Here is a 17,869-nt window from a genome sequence, read left to right on the forward strand (position 1 = left end):
GTAAATTCACTCCTGTGGCCCACAAGAGAAGTATGGCCAACAAAGCTTTAGCCATACTCCTCTTTTAACCACTTCCCACCAGGAGGACATCCATGAATGCCCTCTGGTTTCAATGGTTATACCAGAATGATGCCTGCACCTACAGGCATCATTCCGGCATGTATATTTGCAGCCGGCGATTGCAAGTAAGGCAGAAGTGATCTGAGTGGCTAATTACCCACTCGATCACTTCTCTGGGTGGCAGAAGGGGGTCCCACCCCCCTCCCGCCACCACCATCACCTCTCCCTGGCTCTACTATATGATTGCGGTGCCCGAGAGTGATGCGGCCGGAAGTTATGCTGCTCTGCACAGAGAGGAACTGAAGTCGTCCCCCCCCCCCCCTGTAACCCTGGAAACCGGGAGCAACGAGTTATGTCACCACTTCCGGTTCCGCCTCTTTGTTTACCTGTACCTGACCACCATAGGCCAGGAAAGCAGCCGATCAGACCGATCTGTGTCTGATCGGCTGCATGGGAGGCTAGAGGAGAGATGGGAGGCTAGAGGATCTCTCCATAAAGAGGACTTGTCAATACCCATGTTGTCACAAGGAATGTTGTTCATCCCTTGTGATAGCAATAAAGTTAATCCCAAAAAATTATTGTAAAAAAAAAAAAAAAATTGTATAAAATAAATAATAATAATAAAAAATGTAAACCGTGCTAATGCGCAAATGTAAATGTATAAGTTACTCCCACACGCATATGTAAACAGTGATCACACCACACATGTGAGGTATTGCCGCGATTGTCAGAGTAAGAGCAATAATTCTAGTACAAGACCTCCTGTGTAACGCTAAACTGGTAACCTGGAAAGATGTTTAAAGTGTCGCCTAAATACAATAGTTTGCTGTCATTTCAGGGGCAGATGCAATTTTAAAGCAGGACATGTTAGGTATCTATTTACTTGGCATAACATCTTTCACATTATACAAAAAAAATTGGGCTAACTTTAGTGTTTTTTTTTTTAAGTCATGAAATTGTTTTTTTTTTTTCCCAAAAAATTGTGTTTAAAAAAAAAAAAAGCTGCGCAAATACCGTGTGACATAAAAAATTGCAACACCCATCATTTTATTCTAAAGGGCCTCTGCTAAAAAATATATATATATAATGTTTGAGGGTTCTAAGTAATTTTCTAGCAAAAAAAAAAAAAAAAAAAGTTGATTTTTACATGTACTGTAGGAGCGAAGTGTCAGAATTGGCCTGGATGGAAAGTGGTTAAAATCACAATGAGTTTTCATTTCACACCTTCTATTTGTAATTAAAATAATGTGTAATCCAATAAATAAGAAGTGGCACCAATAAAATTCAATAAAATGTTGAGCGAAAGCTGCCCCTTCAACAAGTGAAATAAATCACCTAACAATCAATTAGAACATATAAAAGGTTGGCGCCAACTCTCATATGCTTATATCTGTGAATATAGTGCATATCATATAAGCACACAAAAAATAAAATCATACAATAAATCGTCCTTGTGTGGTAGAATAAACACACCAATACACCATATAGTGACAGGTACTCTTAATTAGCCAAGCTGTGCTCCACCTTCACTCCTGTGAGAAGATTGCAGACTCACCAAATATAGCAATGGACTACTTGAGCTTATGAAGTCTTCCATCGATATATTTGGTAAGTCTGCAATCTTCTTCTTCTTTAATTAAGAGTACCTGTCACCATATGGTGTGTTTATTCCACCACATGAGGACGATTTGTTGTATGATTTTATTTCATTTTTTGTGTGGTTATATGATATGCACTAGATTGACAGTTATAAGCATATGAGAGTTAGCGCCAACCTTTTATATGTTCCATTTGATTAAAATAATGTGTTGAAGGTTTTTGCTATCAAATACTGATGACTTATTATTATTTCCTATGTGAGCGTATATATCTGCTTTTCTATGTGTGAAGGTAAGATACTTTATTGATCTCATGTATGATTACTGTACTGTATATGTTCTGTTTCTTTTCAGACATGTGGCCCATTATGGGCCCAGCAATGTGGAAACAATTATTATGTAACAGGGATGTGTTCTGATATTAGCCCAACATTCCAGGTGCTCAGAAGCTTTTCCCCTGCTCTTCAAAGTAAGTATAACATTACCAGTCAGCACTATTTTTTAAGAAAACAAGTCTAAAAGAAAAACTACTACCCCCAGGGCCATGTGAGATGAGTTCCAAGTGGCCTAGCAGGGATAAACACCAAATGCACCAGTTCCATTACTAAATAAGTAAAGCTTTGCACATATGAACATTGCATTCTCAGGGCTGGATTGTTGGCTTGCAATGGGGTAAGACTGTGGGCGCCACATCTTAGTAAGGTTTAATGTTTTTATTGCTGAACACACACAAGGGATAGTACATAAGGGAACAGGATACCCAAAAACACAACAGTACAGCTACTGGTAGTATACTTCTGTCACAGGAGGTCTCTTCAGTATTCCATGTGGAGCCTCTTAACAACTTAAGCTGAACAAGTCCAGATTAGCATAGACTCAACCATCCAGGAACACACCAAATTTATCTCCACCAACTCTGGAAGGTTGCTCTAAAGATTTATCGCTTTCCTCCAGCTCACACCACTTACCAGATTCCTAAATGATTGACTGGTGGGGGAAAAAGTTTATTGTAGATATAGCGCCATCAATTTACACAGCTCTTTACATATATGTTGTACATTCATATTAGTCCCTGCCCTCAAGTAGCTAACAATTTAAAGTCTGTAACTCACATACGCATAGTAGGGCCAATTTATGCAGGAGCCAATTAACCTACCAGTATGTCTTTGGAGTGTGGGAGGACACTGGAGTACCCAAAGGAAACCCACGCAGGCACAGGGAGAACATGCGGACTTAGTGCAGGTAGTGCCATGATTGGGATTTGAATCGGCAACCCTAGTGCTGCAAGACAGAAGTGCTATCCACTTAGCCACTGTGCCACCCATCTGCCCTTTTGACAGATATGTGCACTGCTTTGACTAATTGCACCTCCTGGTTTATTAGATGACCATGAAGGTTGTAGCTCAGTCCTCAGAGATCCACTGGGCCCTAAGCTCCAGCCTTGCAGATCATCTGGCTCTGCTAAAACTGTTTAAATAGTTGCTTTATCCATGTTTTGTCTTCATTGTCCATTTATTTCTATGGGTCTTCTTTGTTTTCCAGCCTGCTCTGCAGTAATTGATATCGCTATTGTATGTGACGGTTCAAACAGTATTTATCCTTGGTCAGCAGTTCGGAACTTTTTGGAGAAGTTTGTGGAGGGATTAGACGTTGGACCTACAAAGACTCAGGTGAATTTTACACATCTAAATTTTTCTGTGTGACATTTATAATCTGCACATATATCATGACACAAAATGAAGGAACATGGCTAATTACTTTAAAGCCTGTATTTAAAAAAAAGAAAATAATAAAAATGGCACAAGGGATATTACTTACCTTCAATGTGATGTGTCCATTGTGCTGTTGTGTCCTAGTTTACCAGAAAATTTTCTCCTCCAACGCCCCCCACCCATACTGCCATAATCCTCCAGTGCCACAGGGGTTCAAAGAACTAAGGAAGCTGTGACAGGCAATTACGAGTGCCTGATTATACTCACCTTTCCACCCAGCTTCTCCATTTATAGGAGCGGGTACTTCAGTTGCTATGAATGAAGCAGGCTTGCCATCATCCACCTGTCCTCCATTCATAGATTGCTTTTTATTCATAGAAGCTGTAGTATAGCTGGATAGGGCTGGATGGCACACCTAGTGGTACAAACATTTAGAGCAGTATGCATGCAGGGACAAAAACCCACAATGCATACTTTAATTCTAGACATTCACACCATGGCACATATTGCCCTAAACGATCGTAACGCTAGGTGCACCATCCAGTCCCATCTAACCGCAGCAGCTGTCAACGTATCATAGAGTTTGACAGGCTGCTGGCAGTGGGGCTGAACAATGCAAATGTGCCATTCGCATGCAGCTAAACCCCAGAGCCTCATGCACCAGGGAAAATCCTTATTCTATACCCATTAATAAAAACCTATATACTGAGAGGTATATTCAGGCTGCTGTCATTGCTTACTTGCTCACCAAAAATCGTTATTGCCAGGCTTTAAAGTGATTCTAAATGTTTAGTATTTTTAAAAAATATTAGGCTTGTTATATTTATCTGGCGTGTTTAATGGTTTTGCACTGAGCACCCCAGATCCTTTTCTGGGCTCCTCCTCCTTGATCAGTGCCCCCAATAGCAAGCCAATTTCTATGGGGGCACTGGTGTGTGCTGGCTCCCAAGCCCCCCAGCCCCCCCCCCCCCACACACACACTCTCCACATTGGCTCACTGGCTGTGATTGACAGCACCTGCTCCCCATTCACATCTGAGACCTTGTAACACTAACGAGTCACATGACACCAGGGAGGGAAAATGGCTAATTGGGTCCAATTTGGACATTTTCACTTAGGGGTGTACTCACTTTTGTTGCCAGCGGTTTAGACATTAATGGCTGTGTGTTGAGTTATTTTGAGGGGACAGCAAATTTACACTGTTATACAAACTGTACACTCACTACTTTACATTGTAGCAAAGTGTCATTTCTTCAGTGTTGTCACATGAAAAGATAGAATAAAATATTTACAAAAATGTGAGGGGTGTACTCACTTTTGTGAGATACTGTATGTATATATATATATATATATATATATATATATATATATAGTATATACTGTGTGTATGTATGTATATATACAGCGGGTAAAATAAGTATTAAACACGTCACCATTTTTCTAGGTAAATATATTTCTAAAGGTGTTATTGACATGAAATTTTCACCACATGTTGGTAACAACCCATGCCATCCATGAATGCGAAGACACCAAAACAAATAAGTTCAGAAATGAATTTACGTGTAATAAAATGGAATCGCACCGGGAAAAGTATTGAACACGCTAACTGAAATTTATTTAATACTTTGTACAAAGTCCTTTGTTGGTAATGACCGCTTCAAGATGCCTCCTGTATGGAGAAACTAGTCATATGCATTGCTCAGGTGTGATTTTGGCCCATTCTTCTACACAGTCTTCAAATCTTGAAGGTTCTGAGGGCCTCTTCTATGAACTCTGATCTTTAGTTCTTTCCAAAGATTTTCTATTGGATTCAAGTCAGGTAATTGGCTGGGCCATTCTAGCAGCTTTATTTTCTTTCTTTGAAACCAATTGAGAGTTTCCTTGGCTTTGTGTTTGGGATCATTGTCTTGCTGAAATGTCCACCCTTGTTTCATCTTCATCATCCTGGTAGGTGGCAGCAGATTTTCATAAAGAATGTCTTGGTATATTTTTCCATTCATCCTTCCTTCAAAGATATGAAGTTTACCAGTACCGTATGCTGAAAAACAGCCCCACACCATGATGTTCCCACCTCCAATTTTCACTGTTGGTATGGGGGTGTTTTTGAGGTAATGTGCAGTGCCATTTGACCTCCAAACATGGTGTGTATTATGGCATCCAAAGAGTTTAAATCTGGTTTCATCTGACCAGAATATATGCTCCCAGTATTTCACAAGCGTGTCTAAATGTTGTGCAGCAAACTTTAAACGAGCTTCAACATGCTTTTTCTTTAGCAATGGAGTCTTGTGTGGTGAGCGTGTATACAGGCCATGACGGTTGAGTGCATTACTTATTGTTTTCTTTGAAACAATTGTACCTGCTAATTCCAGGTCTTTCTGAAGTTCTCCACAAGTGGTCCTTGGCTCTTGGACAACTCTTCTGATAATTCTTTTCACTCCTCTGTGAGGAATCTTGTAAGGAGCACCTGGTTGTGACTGATTTATGGTGAAATGATGTTCTTTCCACTTCCGGATTATGGCTCGACAGTGCTCACTGGAACATTCAGAAGTTTAGATATCCTTCTGTAACCAAAGCCATCATGAGAAGTTTCTTGTGTGACAACTTGGTAATGAGACACCTTTTTATAGATCATCAGTTGAGACTGAACCAGATATTACATTGCACTGACAAGGGGCAAGATTGCTTGTTAGTTACTGATAGATTTCAGAGGGTGACTTGGCTTTTCATGCCTTTTTGCACCTCCCTTTCTTCATGTGTTCAAAACTTTTTCCCTGTGTCATTCCATTTTATTACACATAACTTCATTTCTGAATTTATTTGCTTCGGCTACTTTGTATGCATGGATTACATGGGTTGTTACTGATATGTGGTGAAAAGTTCATGTCAATTGCACCTTTAGAAATATATTTACCTAGAAAAATGGTGTGAAGTGTTCAATACTTATTTTACCCACTGTGTGTGTGTGTATATATATATATATATATATATATATATATATATATATGCACAGTGCCTTGAAAAAGTATTCTTACCCCTTGAAATTTTCTACATTTTGTCATGTTACAACCAAAAACATTAATGTATTTTATTGGGATTTTATGTGATAGACCAACACAAAGTGGCACATAATTGTGAAATGGAAGGAACATGATAAATGGTTTTCAAAATATTTTACAAATAAATATCTAAAAAGTGTGGTGTCTATTTGTATTCAGCCCCCTTTATTCTGATACCCCTAATAAACATTAGTGGAACCAATTGCCTTCAGAAGTCACCTAATTAGTAAATAGAGTCCACCTGTGTGTAATTTAATCTCAGTATACATACAGCTGTTCTGTGAAGCCTTAGTGAACAAACAGCATCATGAAGGCCAAGGAACACACCAGACAGGTCAGGAATAAAGTTGTGGAGAAGTTTAAAGCAGGGTTAGGTTATAAAAAAAAATATCCCATGCTATGAACATCTCACGGAGAACTGTTCAATCCATCATCCGAAAATGGAAAGCGTTTGGCACAACTGCAAACCTACCAAGACATGGCTGTCCACCTAAACTGCAATATCACAAGTGTTCGGCGCAAAAGATTGAAAGCAAATTCCAGATGGTATGGCACTATACAGGATACTTGGTCCACCTAAACTGACAGGCTGGGCAAGGAGAGCATTAATCAGAGAAGCAGCCAAGAGGACCATGGTAACTGCAGAGATCCACAGCTCAGGTGGGAGAATCTGCCCACAGGACAACTATTAGTCGTGCACTCCACAAATCTGGCCTTTATAGAAGGGTGGCAAGAAGAAAGTCATTGTTGAAAGAAATCCATGTTTACAGTTTGCGAGAAGCCCCTGTGGGAGACACAGAAAACATGTGGAAGTAGGTGCTCTGGTCAGATGAGACCAAAATTAAATTTTTTTAGCCTAAAAGCAAAACGCTTGTGTGGCAGAAAACTAGCACTGCACATCACCCTGAACACACCATCCCCACCATAAAACATGGTGGTGGCAGCATTATGTTATGGGGATGCTTTTCTTCACCATGGGCAGGGAACTGGTCAGAGTTGATGGGAAGACGGACGGAACCAAATACACAGCAATCTGTACAAACAGCAACCTGTACACACGATCGGACATTGATCGGACATTCCGACCACAAAATCCGTTGGATTTTTTCAGACGGATTTTGGGCCAAACTTGTCTTGCATACACACGGTCGCCCAAAGTTGTTGGAAAATCCGATCGTTCTGAACGCGGTGACGTAAAACATGTACGTCGGGACTATAAACGGGGCAGTAGCCAATAGCTTTCGTCTCTTAATTTATTCTGAGCATGCGTGGCACTTTGTGCGTCGGATTTGTGTACACACGATCGGAATTTAAACAATCAGATTTTGTTGCCGGAAAATTTTATATCCTGCTCTCAAACTTTGTGTGTCGGAAATTCCGATGGAAAAAGTCTGATGGAGCCCACACACGGTCGGAATTTCCAGCAACAAGCTTTGATCGCACATTTTCCATCAGAAAGTCCGACCGTGTGTACAGGGCATTAGAGTCTGGTAAAGACTTGAGACTGGGGGCGGAGATTCACCTTCCAGCAGGACAACAACCATAAACATACAGCTAGAGCTACAATGGAATGGTTTAGACTAAAGCATATTCATGTGTTAGAATGGCCAAATCAAAGTCCAGACCTAAATCCAATTGACAATCTGTGGCAAGACTTGAAAATTGCTGTTCACAGACGCTCTCCATCCAATCTGACAGAGCTTGAGCTATTTTGCAAAGAAGAATGGGCAAAAATGTCAATCTCTAGATGTGCAAAGCTGGTAGAGACATCCCCAAAATGACTTGCAGCTGTAATTGCAGCGATAGGTGGTTCTACACAGTATTGACTCAGGGGGGCTGAATAAAAATGCAGCCCACACTTTTCACATATTTATTTGTAAAACATTTTGAAAACCGTTTATTATTTTCCTTCCACTTCACAATTATGTGCCACTTTGTGTTGGTCTATCACATAAAATCCCAATAAAATACATTTGTGTTTTTGGTTGTAACATGACAAAATTTCAAGGGGGATGAATACTTTTTCAAGACACTGTATATACTGTATATGCTATAAAGCCAAAGCTTGTTTTTAGTTGAATATCTTTTTAAATTGCACTTCATTAGCAAACATACAGCAAATATTTTCATATGTGCTGCACTCCTGATGATTGCATCTGATGTTTGCAGGTGAGCCTAATACAGTATGGAAATTCGCCCAGTGTGATGTTTAGAATGAATCGGTACAAAAATAAAGAAGACATGATGAAAGCTATATCTGCTACCTCTCAAATGGGAGGAGACCAAACAAACACCTTCAAAGCAATTGACTATACCAGGTAGGTGAACTGTGTACTAATTTCTGTGGTTGATAAAGATGACTGATTGTATTTATATTCAATAGTAAATTATATGTAATAGTTTTTTGCAGTAATAGGCACCCACGTTCTTATTTTAGTTCCCTTAAAAATATATGACTGAGCAAAATAAACAAAAAAAGAAAAACCCAAAACTATATTCATTATATCTCTACAATAAATGCATATTTGTTTTGTCCTTTTGCTGCAAATGCAGAAAATGTATCTGGCCAAAAATCCAGCGTGCTCCTAAATTCCTGTATTAAGGTGAAAAAACGCTTCTGTTGCACTAAAAGCCCAAGCACTGCTGTCAGATCTGCCCTGTTCTCTATTTTGGACTACAGATCACCACCCCTCTGCTCATTTCTATAAAATAAGAGGGAGGTGTACTTTAGGCCAGTAGGGAGGAACACAGGCAAGGGCCAGCACTGCTTGGAAGTAAAATACACAAAAAAAAGCTTTAAAACAACTTTTTGTGACTGAACAAATGTTTGAATTCCCTGTTATATCCCAAGAAGCATTTTTTGTCTTTTTTTTTTTAAGGTTTTTTTTTTTTTTTAATTTCAGTAAAGTGTACCGTCTCTTTGAAATTTGTTAAAGTGCTACTTGGCTTGGCCAAGTGCAGTACCTTTCATTTTGAATGACACCCTAACAAATGTAGCCAGTGCCCCACTATGCACAGATGTGAACTATGGTGCAGGTTCGTTAAAACCTGCATTTTTTAATGAACCTGCACCATACATTTTTAGATTTGTAAAACATTTGGGGTCCATTCACACAATCAGTTGAAATAAAATATAGTGAATTGCACATTTTGATGCATGTTATCACAACAAACAGCAACATGTTAAACCCATTGCTGTATATTATGGTGTTATTCATTTTTAGTGTGTATGGTGCCTTATGCCCTGTACACACGATCGCACATTGCGACAACAAAATCCACTGATTTTTTCTGACGGGTGTTGGCTCAAACTTGTCTTGTATACACACGGTCACACAAATCTTGTTGGAAATTCCGAACGTCAAGAACGCCGTGACGTACAACACATACGACGAGCCGAGAAAAATGAAGTTCAATAGCCAGTGTGGCTCTTCTGCTTGATTCCGAGCATGCGTGGAACTTTGTGCGTCGGAATTATGTACACACAATCGGAATTTATGACAATGGATTTTGTTGTCGGAAAATTTGAGATCCAGATCTCAAATTTTATGTGACGGAAAGTCCAATGAAAAATGTCCGATGGAGCCTACACAAGGTCAGAATTTCTGACAACAAGCTCACATCGAACGTTTTCCGTCGGAAAATCCGACTGTGTGTACGGGGCTTTAGAGGGGTTCATGGAATAAAGAGGATATATAAAATTAGAGGTAGGCTAAAAATGCTACAGCTAAAAAATATTATACAGTATGTATATGTGTGCTGTGTTGGTCGCCCCCCTCTGTAAATCTTCCTATTGGCTCTCCTTTCAATATCTGAAGTTGAATGATTTCTTCAGTCCATAGGAAAAGGATATTAATATTATTTCCAGAACTGAAGCAGGTAGGACTGCATTTTTTTTCATTTAATGCTACATTTTCTCTTTAAAATATAAGCTTTTTCTGTAAACCCTCCCCACGTGTGTGTGGGTGTTTAGGTTTTATTACATTGTGTAACTCAATATTGTAGAAGTTTGTTAACATTTGACCTGAAAAACATGCTTGTAAAGATTTCTTGCATTTTATAGTGGTATGTTCCTGTTTGTCTCTCATTAACATTCTACAGTACATCAAAGTTCTCCTGTAAAGTAATAACTCATGGATTGTCCATGAAGGGGGCAGTAATTGCTCAGTTCCTGTGTATACATCTATTTGTATGTCTATTTCACATTTTTCCAGTATGATAAGGATGACATTCATAGAGTGGTATTGTTCTGTAAGTCAAAAATATACAGTAAAACCTCGGTTTGAGAGTAACTTGGTTTGAGAGCTTTTTGCAAGACAAGCAAAATGTTTTAATAAATTTTGCCTTGATATACAAGCAATGTCTTGATATAAGAGTAGCGTCATGTCACAACTGAGTATAAAAAACAAGAGAGGAGCCTCTAGGTGTAGCAATATGGTTACATTTAATGAAGGTACAACATTTAGCAACTTATTGCTACACTTAGAGGCGCCTCTCTTGTCTTTTATACCCTGTAAAAAAAATGCTTTGATATACAAGTGCTTTGGATTACAAGCATGTTTCTGGAACAAATTATGCTCGCAAACCAAGGTTTTACTGTAGTCTAAAATATATATATATTTTTTATGTCATGGTTAGGAATCCCTGAAAAATGTCCAAAAGGCAATCCGACAATTTACATTTAGTGACATTATAAGATATGCAACGGCTAATAAAAGACATACTACCCTTTACCATTTGATCACATAAAGTGGTATTAAAGGTTTGGCTTTCAAAAAAAAACAAAAAAAAAACAAGTTATACTTATCTGCTCTGTGCGATGGATTTGCACAGAGCAGCCCTGATCCTCTTCTTGGGTCCCCCGCTGGCACTCCTGGCTCCTCCCCCATGGCCAGTGCCCCCAATAGCAAGCCTCTTGCTATTGGGCACTGGTGCGTGTTCATTCCCAACCCTGCTCTATGTGTCCATGAGCCACATAGAGCCGTGGCTCGGCCCCGTCCTCACTCTCTCCTAATTGACTCACTGGCTATGCTTGAAAGGAAGTGGAGAAGGCGCTTCTTTGGATCGACGCATTTAAAAACACTTACTTGCAACAGGCTCATCTGACAATTAAGATGAAAGACCAGGTTCCTGTTAGACATGTGCAACTGGTTTTGGCCTGAATACAAATTTTGGCAAATGTTTGGTTATTCTAAGATTCGGATGTATCCGAATCAGGAAATGAAATAGTAACGAATTTCAGTGAAATCCGTTGAAATTTGTTTCATTTTTCGAACTACAGATTTTCGGTACGATTAGAATTCGAATCGGTTGAAAAACGATCGACCGATTCGAATTCTGTGTGAAGAATAGCTGGTTGTTAGGCAGCGGGTCGGTAAGCAGGCCATCCATGTCCTTAACAACTGATGACTTATCATCTGTCAGCTGGCTTCCCCACTGACAGATGAATGTAAACAAAAGAATCCCGGCAATAGAAAAATGTTTTAAAAAATGGCGGTGTGGTTCCCCCCCCCCCCAGTTCATACCAGGCCCTTTGGGTCTGATATGAATTTTAAAATGCCAAATTTAAAGAAAAAAAACAGTGTGAGCCCCCCCAAATCCATAACAGACCCTTATCTGAGCATGCAGCCCGGCAGGTCAGGATGGGGGGGCAAGCGAGCGCACCCCCCTCCTGAACTATACTAGGCCACATGCCCTCAACATGAGGGGGTGCTTTAGGGCAGGGGGGGCAGAGCATGTTGATGGGGACAAAGGCCTAATCCCCACAACTGTGGCCCGTGGTTGTGGGGGTCTTCGGACAGGGGGCTCCCAGAATCTGCCCCTTTCCCCCCCATGTGAATGAGTATTTAAAAAATAAAAAAAGCAGCATCCCCGATGTAAATTCATGGTCATTCATGCTGCCCACCGCACCCAAAAAAGAAAAACGCTCCCGCCAACATGGAGGTCATCTGCCTACTGCAGGCTCCTCTGTTTGACAGTGCTTTTATCGAGAAAGTGGGGCCACTTATCGACATCGCTGGTGGCACCGCCCCCTTGTGACATTGCTGATCCAGCGTGCACTGGTCCATGACATCGCAAAGGGGGGCGACACCAGGTGATGTCGACTGGTGGCCCCGCCCTTCCCTATAAAAGAACTGTCAAATGGAGGAGCCTGCAGTAGGCAGATGACCTCCATGTCGGTGGGACCTTATTTTCTTTTCTTTTTCAGATGCGGCGGGCGGCATGATTGGCGACGGATTTACATTTGGGGAACATTGTCTTTTTATTTTTTAATAAAGGAATTGCCAAAAACTGTCTGTGTTTTTATTACATTTTGACACTTTTTTGGTAAATGGGAAGGGGGGGCAGAATCTGGGGGGCGTCTTATTAAAGGGGGCTTCCAGATTCCCATAAGCCCCCTGCCTGCAGACCCCCACAACCACCAGCCACAATTGTGGAGATATGGCCCTTGTCCTCATCAACATGGGGACAAGGTGCTTTGGACTGGGGGGAGCAGTGCCCCTCTGCCCCAAAGCCCTCCCCCATGTTGAGGGCATGTGGCCTGGTATGGTTCAGGGAGGGGCGCTCGCTCGTCCCCCTCCTTTCCTGACCTGTCGGCCTGCATGCTCGGATAAGGCTCTGTTATGGCTTTTGGGGGGCCCCACACCATTTTTTTTTTAAACATTTTTCTATTGCCAGCATTCTTTTCTTTACATTCATATGTAAGTGGGGAAGTCCGCTGACAGATGAGGAGTCATCGGTTGTTAAGGACGCAGGCGGCCAGCTTCCAAACAGCTATTCTTCACAGAGAATTTGAATCAGTAGATCGTTTTTCGACTGATCAGAATTCTAATCGTTCTGAAAAGTTGTAATTCATTAGAAAATAAATAAACAAAACAAATTTCATGAAAAGTAAATGAAATTTAGCAAAACTAAATGAATTCGGAAACCAAACTAAACGAATTCCATAAGGAAATGAAATTAATAACATAACAAATCTACCCAAAACTAAACTAAACAAATTTTTCCATTCTGCATATGTCTATTTCCTGTCCCTGTGGCTCTGAGTTCCCTTGCTGGCCAGCAGCATGGTGGGCCTGATACCCAATGGGATCAGGATCTGTCATCCGGCAGAGGAGGTGGAATGTTCTGTCACTGGCTGTGCTTAACAGCAGTGGTAGTCAATGGCTCCCGCTGCTCTCTCAGCTAGGGATCAGCCGAACACCCCCCGGTTCAGCTCGCACCAGAACATGCGAACAGACAAAAAAGTTGTGTGAACACCGTTAAAGCCTATGGGACACAAACATGAAAAATCAAAAGTATTCATGAAGGTAAAAATTCTTCAGCCTTTTCAACCACTTTAACAGCGATTACGGTGTCTCCAAGATTAAGCCCTTTATAGAGTAAAATGCGTTGGAGTGGTTGACAGATGTGACTATATAACAAATCGAGGGTAAAAATCGAGGGTAATCTGCTGGAGAAAAGACAAAAAACAAAAAAAGATTTTCCTGGTACACCATTAAACAGTGACACAATTTTTACAAAATAAATCTAGTTTTATTACAAACATCATTATAAAAACAAAGGTTAAAAAAATTAATAATATGACCCCTCAGAATCTAGAGGATGTTTCCCTTCAACAAAGATTGTCTGTAGACAGTCATCATATAAGCAGTACATAGTTACAGTACAGGGAAACAAAAAATGCTATATTTAATATTGTCTTCTACATGTTTTGCGCTACAAACCGTTTCTTCAGGAGGCGGAGGGAGAACAAAAGTAACTGAAAAAAGAAGAAAAAACATAATAAACAACATCATTAACATTAATATGCATTATGTAATAAAGTTTACACCAGACCCCGGACCCCAGGCACAACCCCTCCCAGAGTGGCAGGCGCCTGAGAAAAACAAACAAGTTGGAAAAAACCTGTGCAAAAGAATTGTAGCAGTACATAACTATTTGGGTTACTGTAAACAAAAAAAAAAAACAGAATTGGGTGGGACATTACATGTACCTTACAGGGTCTAATGAATACTCATACCAAAAAGCCTAAAAAGTAAACAAATCTTTATTTTCCATCTAACAAATGGTTGAATTTAAAAGGTTGAACATGCGATTGGTTAAAACCACAGTTACTGTTGAATTGTCCAGGATGTGCTGGTCCTGACTAAAGAATAAAAAAAGATGGCCTATGCGTTTCGCGGGGAATCCCGCTTCACCAGGGCCTCAGACTGGAGCACAAATTTGTTCATATACTGTAATGATATACAAGCATATTATTGACAAAGGATACATATAAACATTGACAAATTATTTTATTTCCAAAGAAAAAACAAAAACTGAAAACTTTAAACTTACTGAGTCACATTATTTTAAATTTCTTATAATAGTAGCCTAAAAGAGCCTGTAACATGCACTAAAGCATACCCTGGGTAGAAAGGGTAAGCAGGGAGGACAAGTTTATTCAAGAAAAATTATATAAATGTAAATTCTATTAAAATACCTAAATTTAAATTTGAACTTAAAAGCATATAGGGGACCCCTTCTCTCCCTCTCTCTTTTCCCCCTCTCCCCTCCTTCCCTCCCTCCACCTCCTTTCCCCTCGCTGTCTCCCTTCCCTTTCCCCCTCCCCCTCTCCCTCCCACATCCCCCCTCTCCTTTCCTTCTCCCCCCTCCCTCTTATCCTCTTTCCCCCCTTTCTTCCCCTACCTTCCCTTCCCTCCCCCCCAATTTAAATTTAGGTATTTTAATAGAATTTACATTTATATATTTTGCTTTAATAAATTTGTCCTCCCTGCTTACCCTTTCTACCCAAGGTATGCTTTAGTGCATGTAACAGGCTTTTTTAGGCTACTATTATAAGAAATTTTAAATAATGTGACTCAGTATGTTTAAAGTTTTTAGTTTCTGTTTCTTTGGAAATAAAATAATTTGTCAATGTTTATATGTATCTTTTGTCAATAATATGCTTGTATATCATTACAGTATATGTACAAATTTGTGCTCCAGTCTAATGCCCTGATGAAGCGGGATTCCCCACGAAACGCGTAGCCAATCTTCTTTGATTCTTCAGTCCGGACCAGCACATCCTGGACAATTCAACAGTAACTGTGGTTTTAACCAATTGCATGTTCAACCTTTTTTATTCAACCATTAGTTAGATCAAAAATAAAGATTTGTTTATTTGTTTGGTATGCGTATTCATTAAACCCTGAGAGGTACATGTAAAGTGTCACCCAATTCCGTTTTTATTTACTGTTCTTTATGGGACGGTACCTACAGTTTGTAGGGTCATAATTACTTCACACTCATCCTCTCTACCTTTCAAATATTTATGGTACTGGGCCAGTTGGATATAAAAAAAAAACAAAAAAAACCCCACATGCTACTTATACTAACCAATAGCAAAGGATAGGGAAAAAGAGGATAACGCAGTCAGGTTGAGGAAAGGACAGGTCCTAATTCCTCCTTGGTATGGAAAGCCAAAAACACTCAAAACAATCACTCCAAAATCTAAAAAAAAGGAGGGAGCGATATGTTCACAGGACATGTGATGAGACTATGGGGTTGATTTACTAAAGGCCAATAGATTGTGCACCCTGGAAAGTGCAATTGCACTCTGCAAGTGCAGTTGCGCCAGAGCTTAGTAAATGAGCTAAGACTTCACTTTGCAAAGAATACCCAATCACATGCAAGGGAAATTAAAAAAACAGCATTTTTGCTTGCACATGATTGGTTGATGAAAGTCAGCAGAGCTTCTGCTCATTTACTAAACTCTGGAGCAACTGCTCTTGCCGTGTGCAACTGCACTTTCCAAAGTGCACAGTCTTTTTGCCTTTAGTAAATCAACCCCTATATGTTGTGAATCCTCTACTTATTATAATACAGCAGGTTATACATTGGTGATGACATCAGTGTGTGGCCCATTCATTTCTACTCCATAAGGTGAAGCTCTGTTCACTTTGAATACTTATGTTTGGCTGAAGTGAATGCAGCTTTACCGTAATTACTAAGTAAACAATTATTTTGTTAAGTGTAAAACTCTGTGCTCCCTAAGGACCCATTTCTACTAAAGCATTCCATTGTGGTGCGCTGCGGTGCATTGTGCATTGGGCTTTACTTTACAATACATTGGTATTCCATTAATAATGAACGGCACCACAACACACTGCACAGTGAGCACACACTTTGCCATGCATTATGGTAAAACGCGTTAATGTGTGCATTTCAGCATGTATTGCCACAATGAACAAGTGTAATTGGGTCCTTAGTAACTCAACCCTATTGTATACATTTTCAACTAGAAAAAACTATTAGCACTCATTAACTCAGTAAATCATTTTATCTCTTTATCAAACAGGCAGTTTGCATTTTCTGCTGAATACGGAGGACGTCCGAATGCTAATAAGGTCATGGTGGTCATCACTGATGGTGAATCTCATGACAATGCAATGCTAAAAGAAGTCATTGCTCGCTGTGAAACAGACAAGATTACCCGATTTGGCATAGCGGTATTTGAAAAATCTCTATTTATTTTCATATATTTTAAAGTGGACCTTCAGTCATTTTTTCACATTTCCATCTGTTAAATCTTCTGCCCTTGTTGTTTTAACTTTGGATAGTAAAACATTTTTTTTCTGCCAGCAAATACCTTATACAGCCCACTTCCTGTTCTTGTCTGGTCATTAGCCTAGGCTTATGACATCAGGCACAGATCTCTATCTCACTCTTGGGAGAGTTTGCCAGGAAGGTGGGGGGGGGGGGGGGTGAGTTATAAGAGGGCCAATGAGAGCTGCAGGGCTGCAGAGCTGGAGGTGTGCCCATGTGTCTGTGTAAATCCAGGAAGTGAACAGGCAGCAGCTTCAGCTGCCCACAGTTAAAATGGTTACAGCCAGACTCAGTGGAAGGAGATTTCTACAGCATATTTGCCAAGTACAGAATCACAGTATATATATAAAAAAAAATATGCAAAATGGTTGGAGGGAAGCTTCAGAATGGCAAAGATGTTTTTATTACAAATTATGTGACCAGACTACAGTTCCTCTTTAAAGCGGAGTTCCACCCAAAAATGGAACTTTCACTTTATGGAAGGTGACCCCTGACATGTCACTTTTAGCATGTCATTTGTTTGGGGGGGAGCGTAAACCCTCAAAAATGAGGGTTCCAGCTCCCACTTCCTCCCGGGGCTCTGTGGAGCCAGAAGTCAGATCACCTCTCCCCCCTCCCTCTCAGCAATCATCTGGGACAAGTCACAGGTCCCAGATGATTGCCCGACCAGTCACAGTGCGCTGCACGGCTCGCGCATGTGCAGTGCGTCCCCAGCTGTGAATCCACAGTGACAATGTCGGCGGCGCAGAGAGGAGGGGGAGACGAGTGGGGCTTCGTTCCCCCGCAACGCTGGACCCTGGACAGGTGAGTGTCCGATTATTAAAAGTCAGCAGCTGCAGTATTTGTAGCTGCT

At 40.4% G+C, this 17,869-nt stretch overlaps 1 protein-coding gene across 1 annotated transcript in view; it reads left to right on the plus strand.

The window, feature by feature from the left end:
* Positions 1-17,869, plus strand: part of ITGA2 (integrin subunit alpha 2) — a 236,103-nt gene that overhangs the window by 99,251 nt on the left and 118,983 nt on the right. Inside the window, exons 5-8 of the mRNA XM_073622309.1 lie at positions 2,013-2,127; positions 3,201-3,328; positions 8,596-8,744; positions 16,769-16,919. Coding sequence (XP_073478410.1) covers positions 2,013-2,127; positions 3,201-3,328; positions 8,596-8,744; positions 16,769-16,919 — 543 coding nt within the window. The remainder of the gene's footprint in view (positions 1-2,012; positions 2,128-3,200; positions 3,329-8,595; positions 8,745-16,768; positions 16,920-17,869) is intronic.

The sequence above is a fragment of the Aquarana catesbeiana genome, linkage group LG01 (assembly GCF_042186555.1).
Source record: "Aquarana catesbeiana isolate 2022-GZ linkage group LG01, ASM4218655v1, whole genome shotgun sequence".
NCBI lineage: Eukaryota > Metazoa > Chordata > Amphibia > Anura > Ranidae > Aquarana > Aquarana catesbeiana.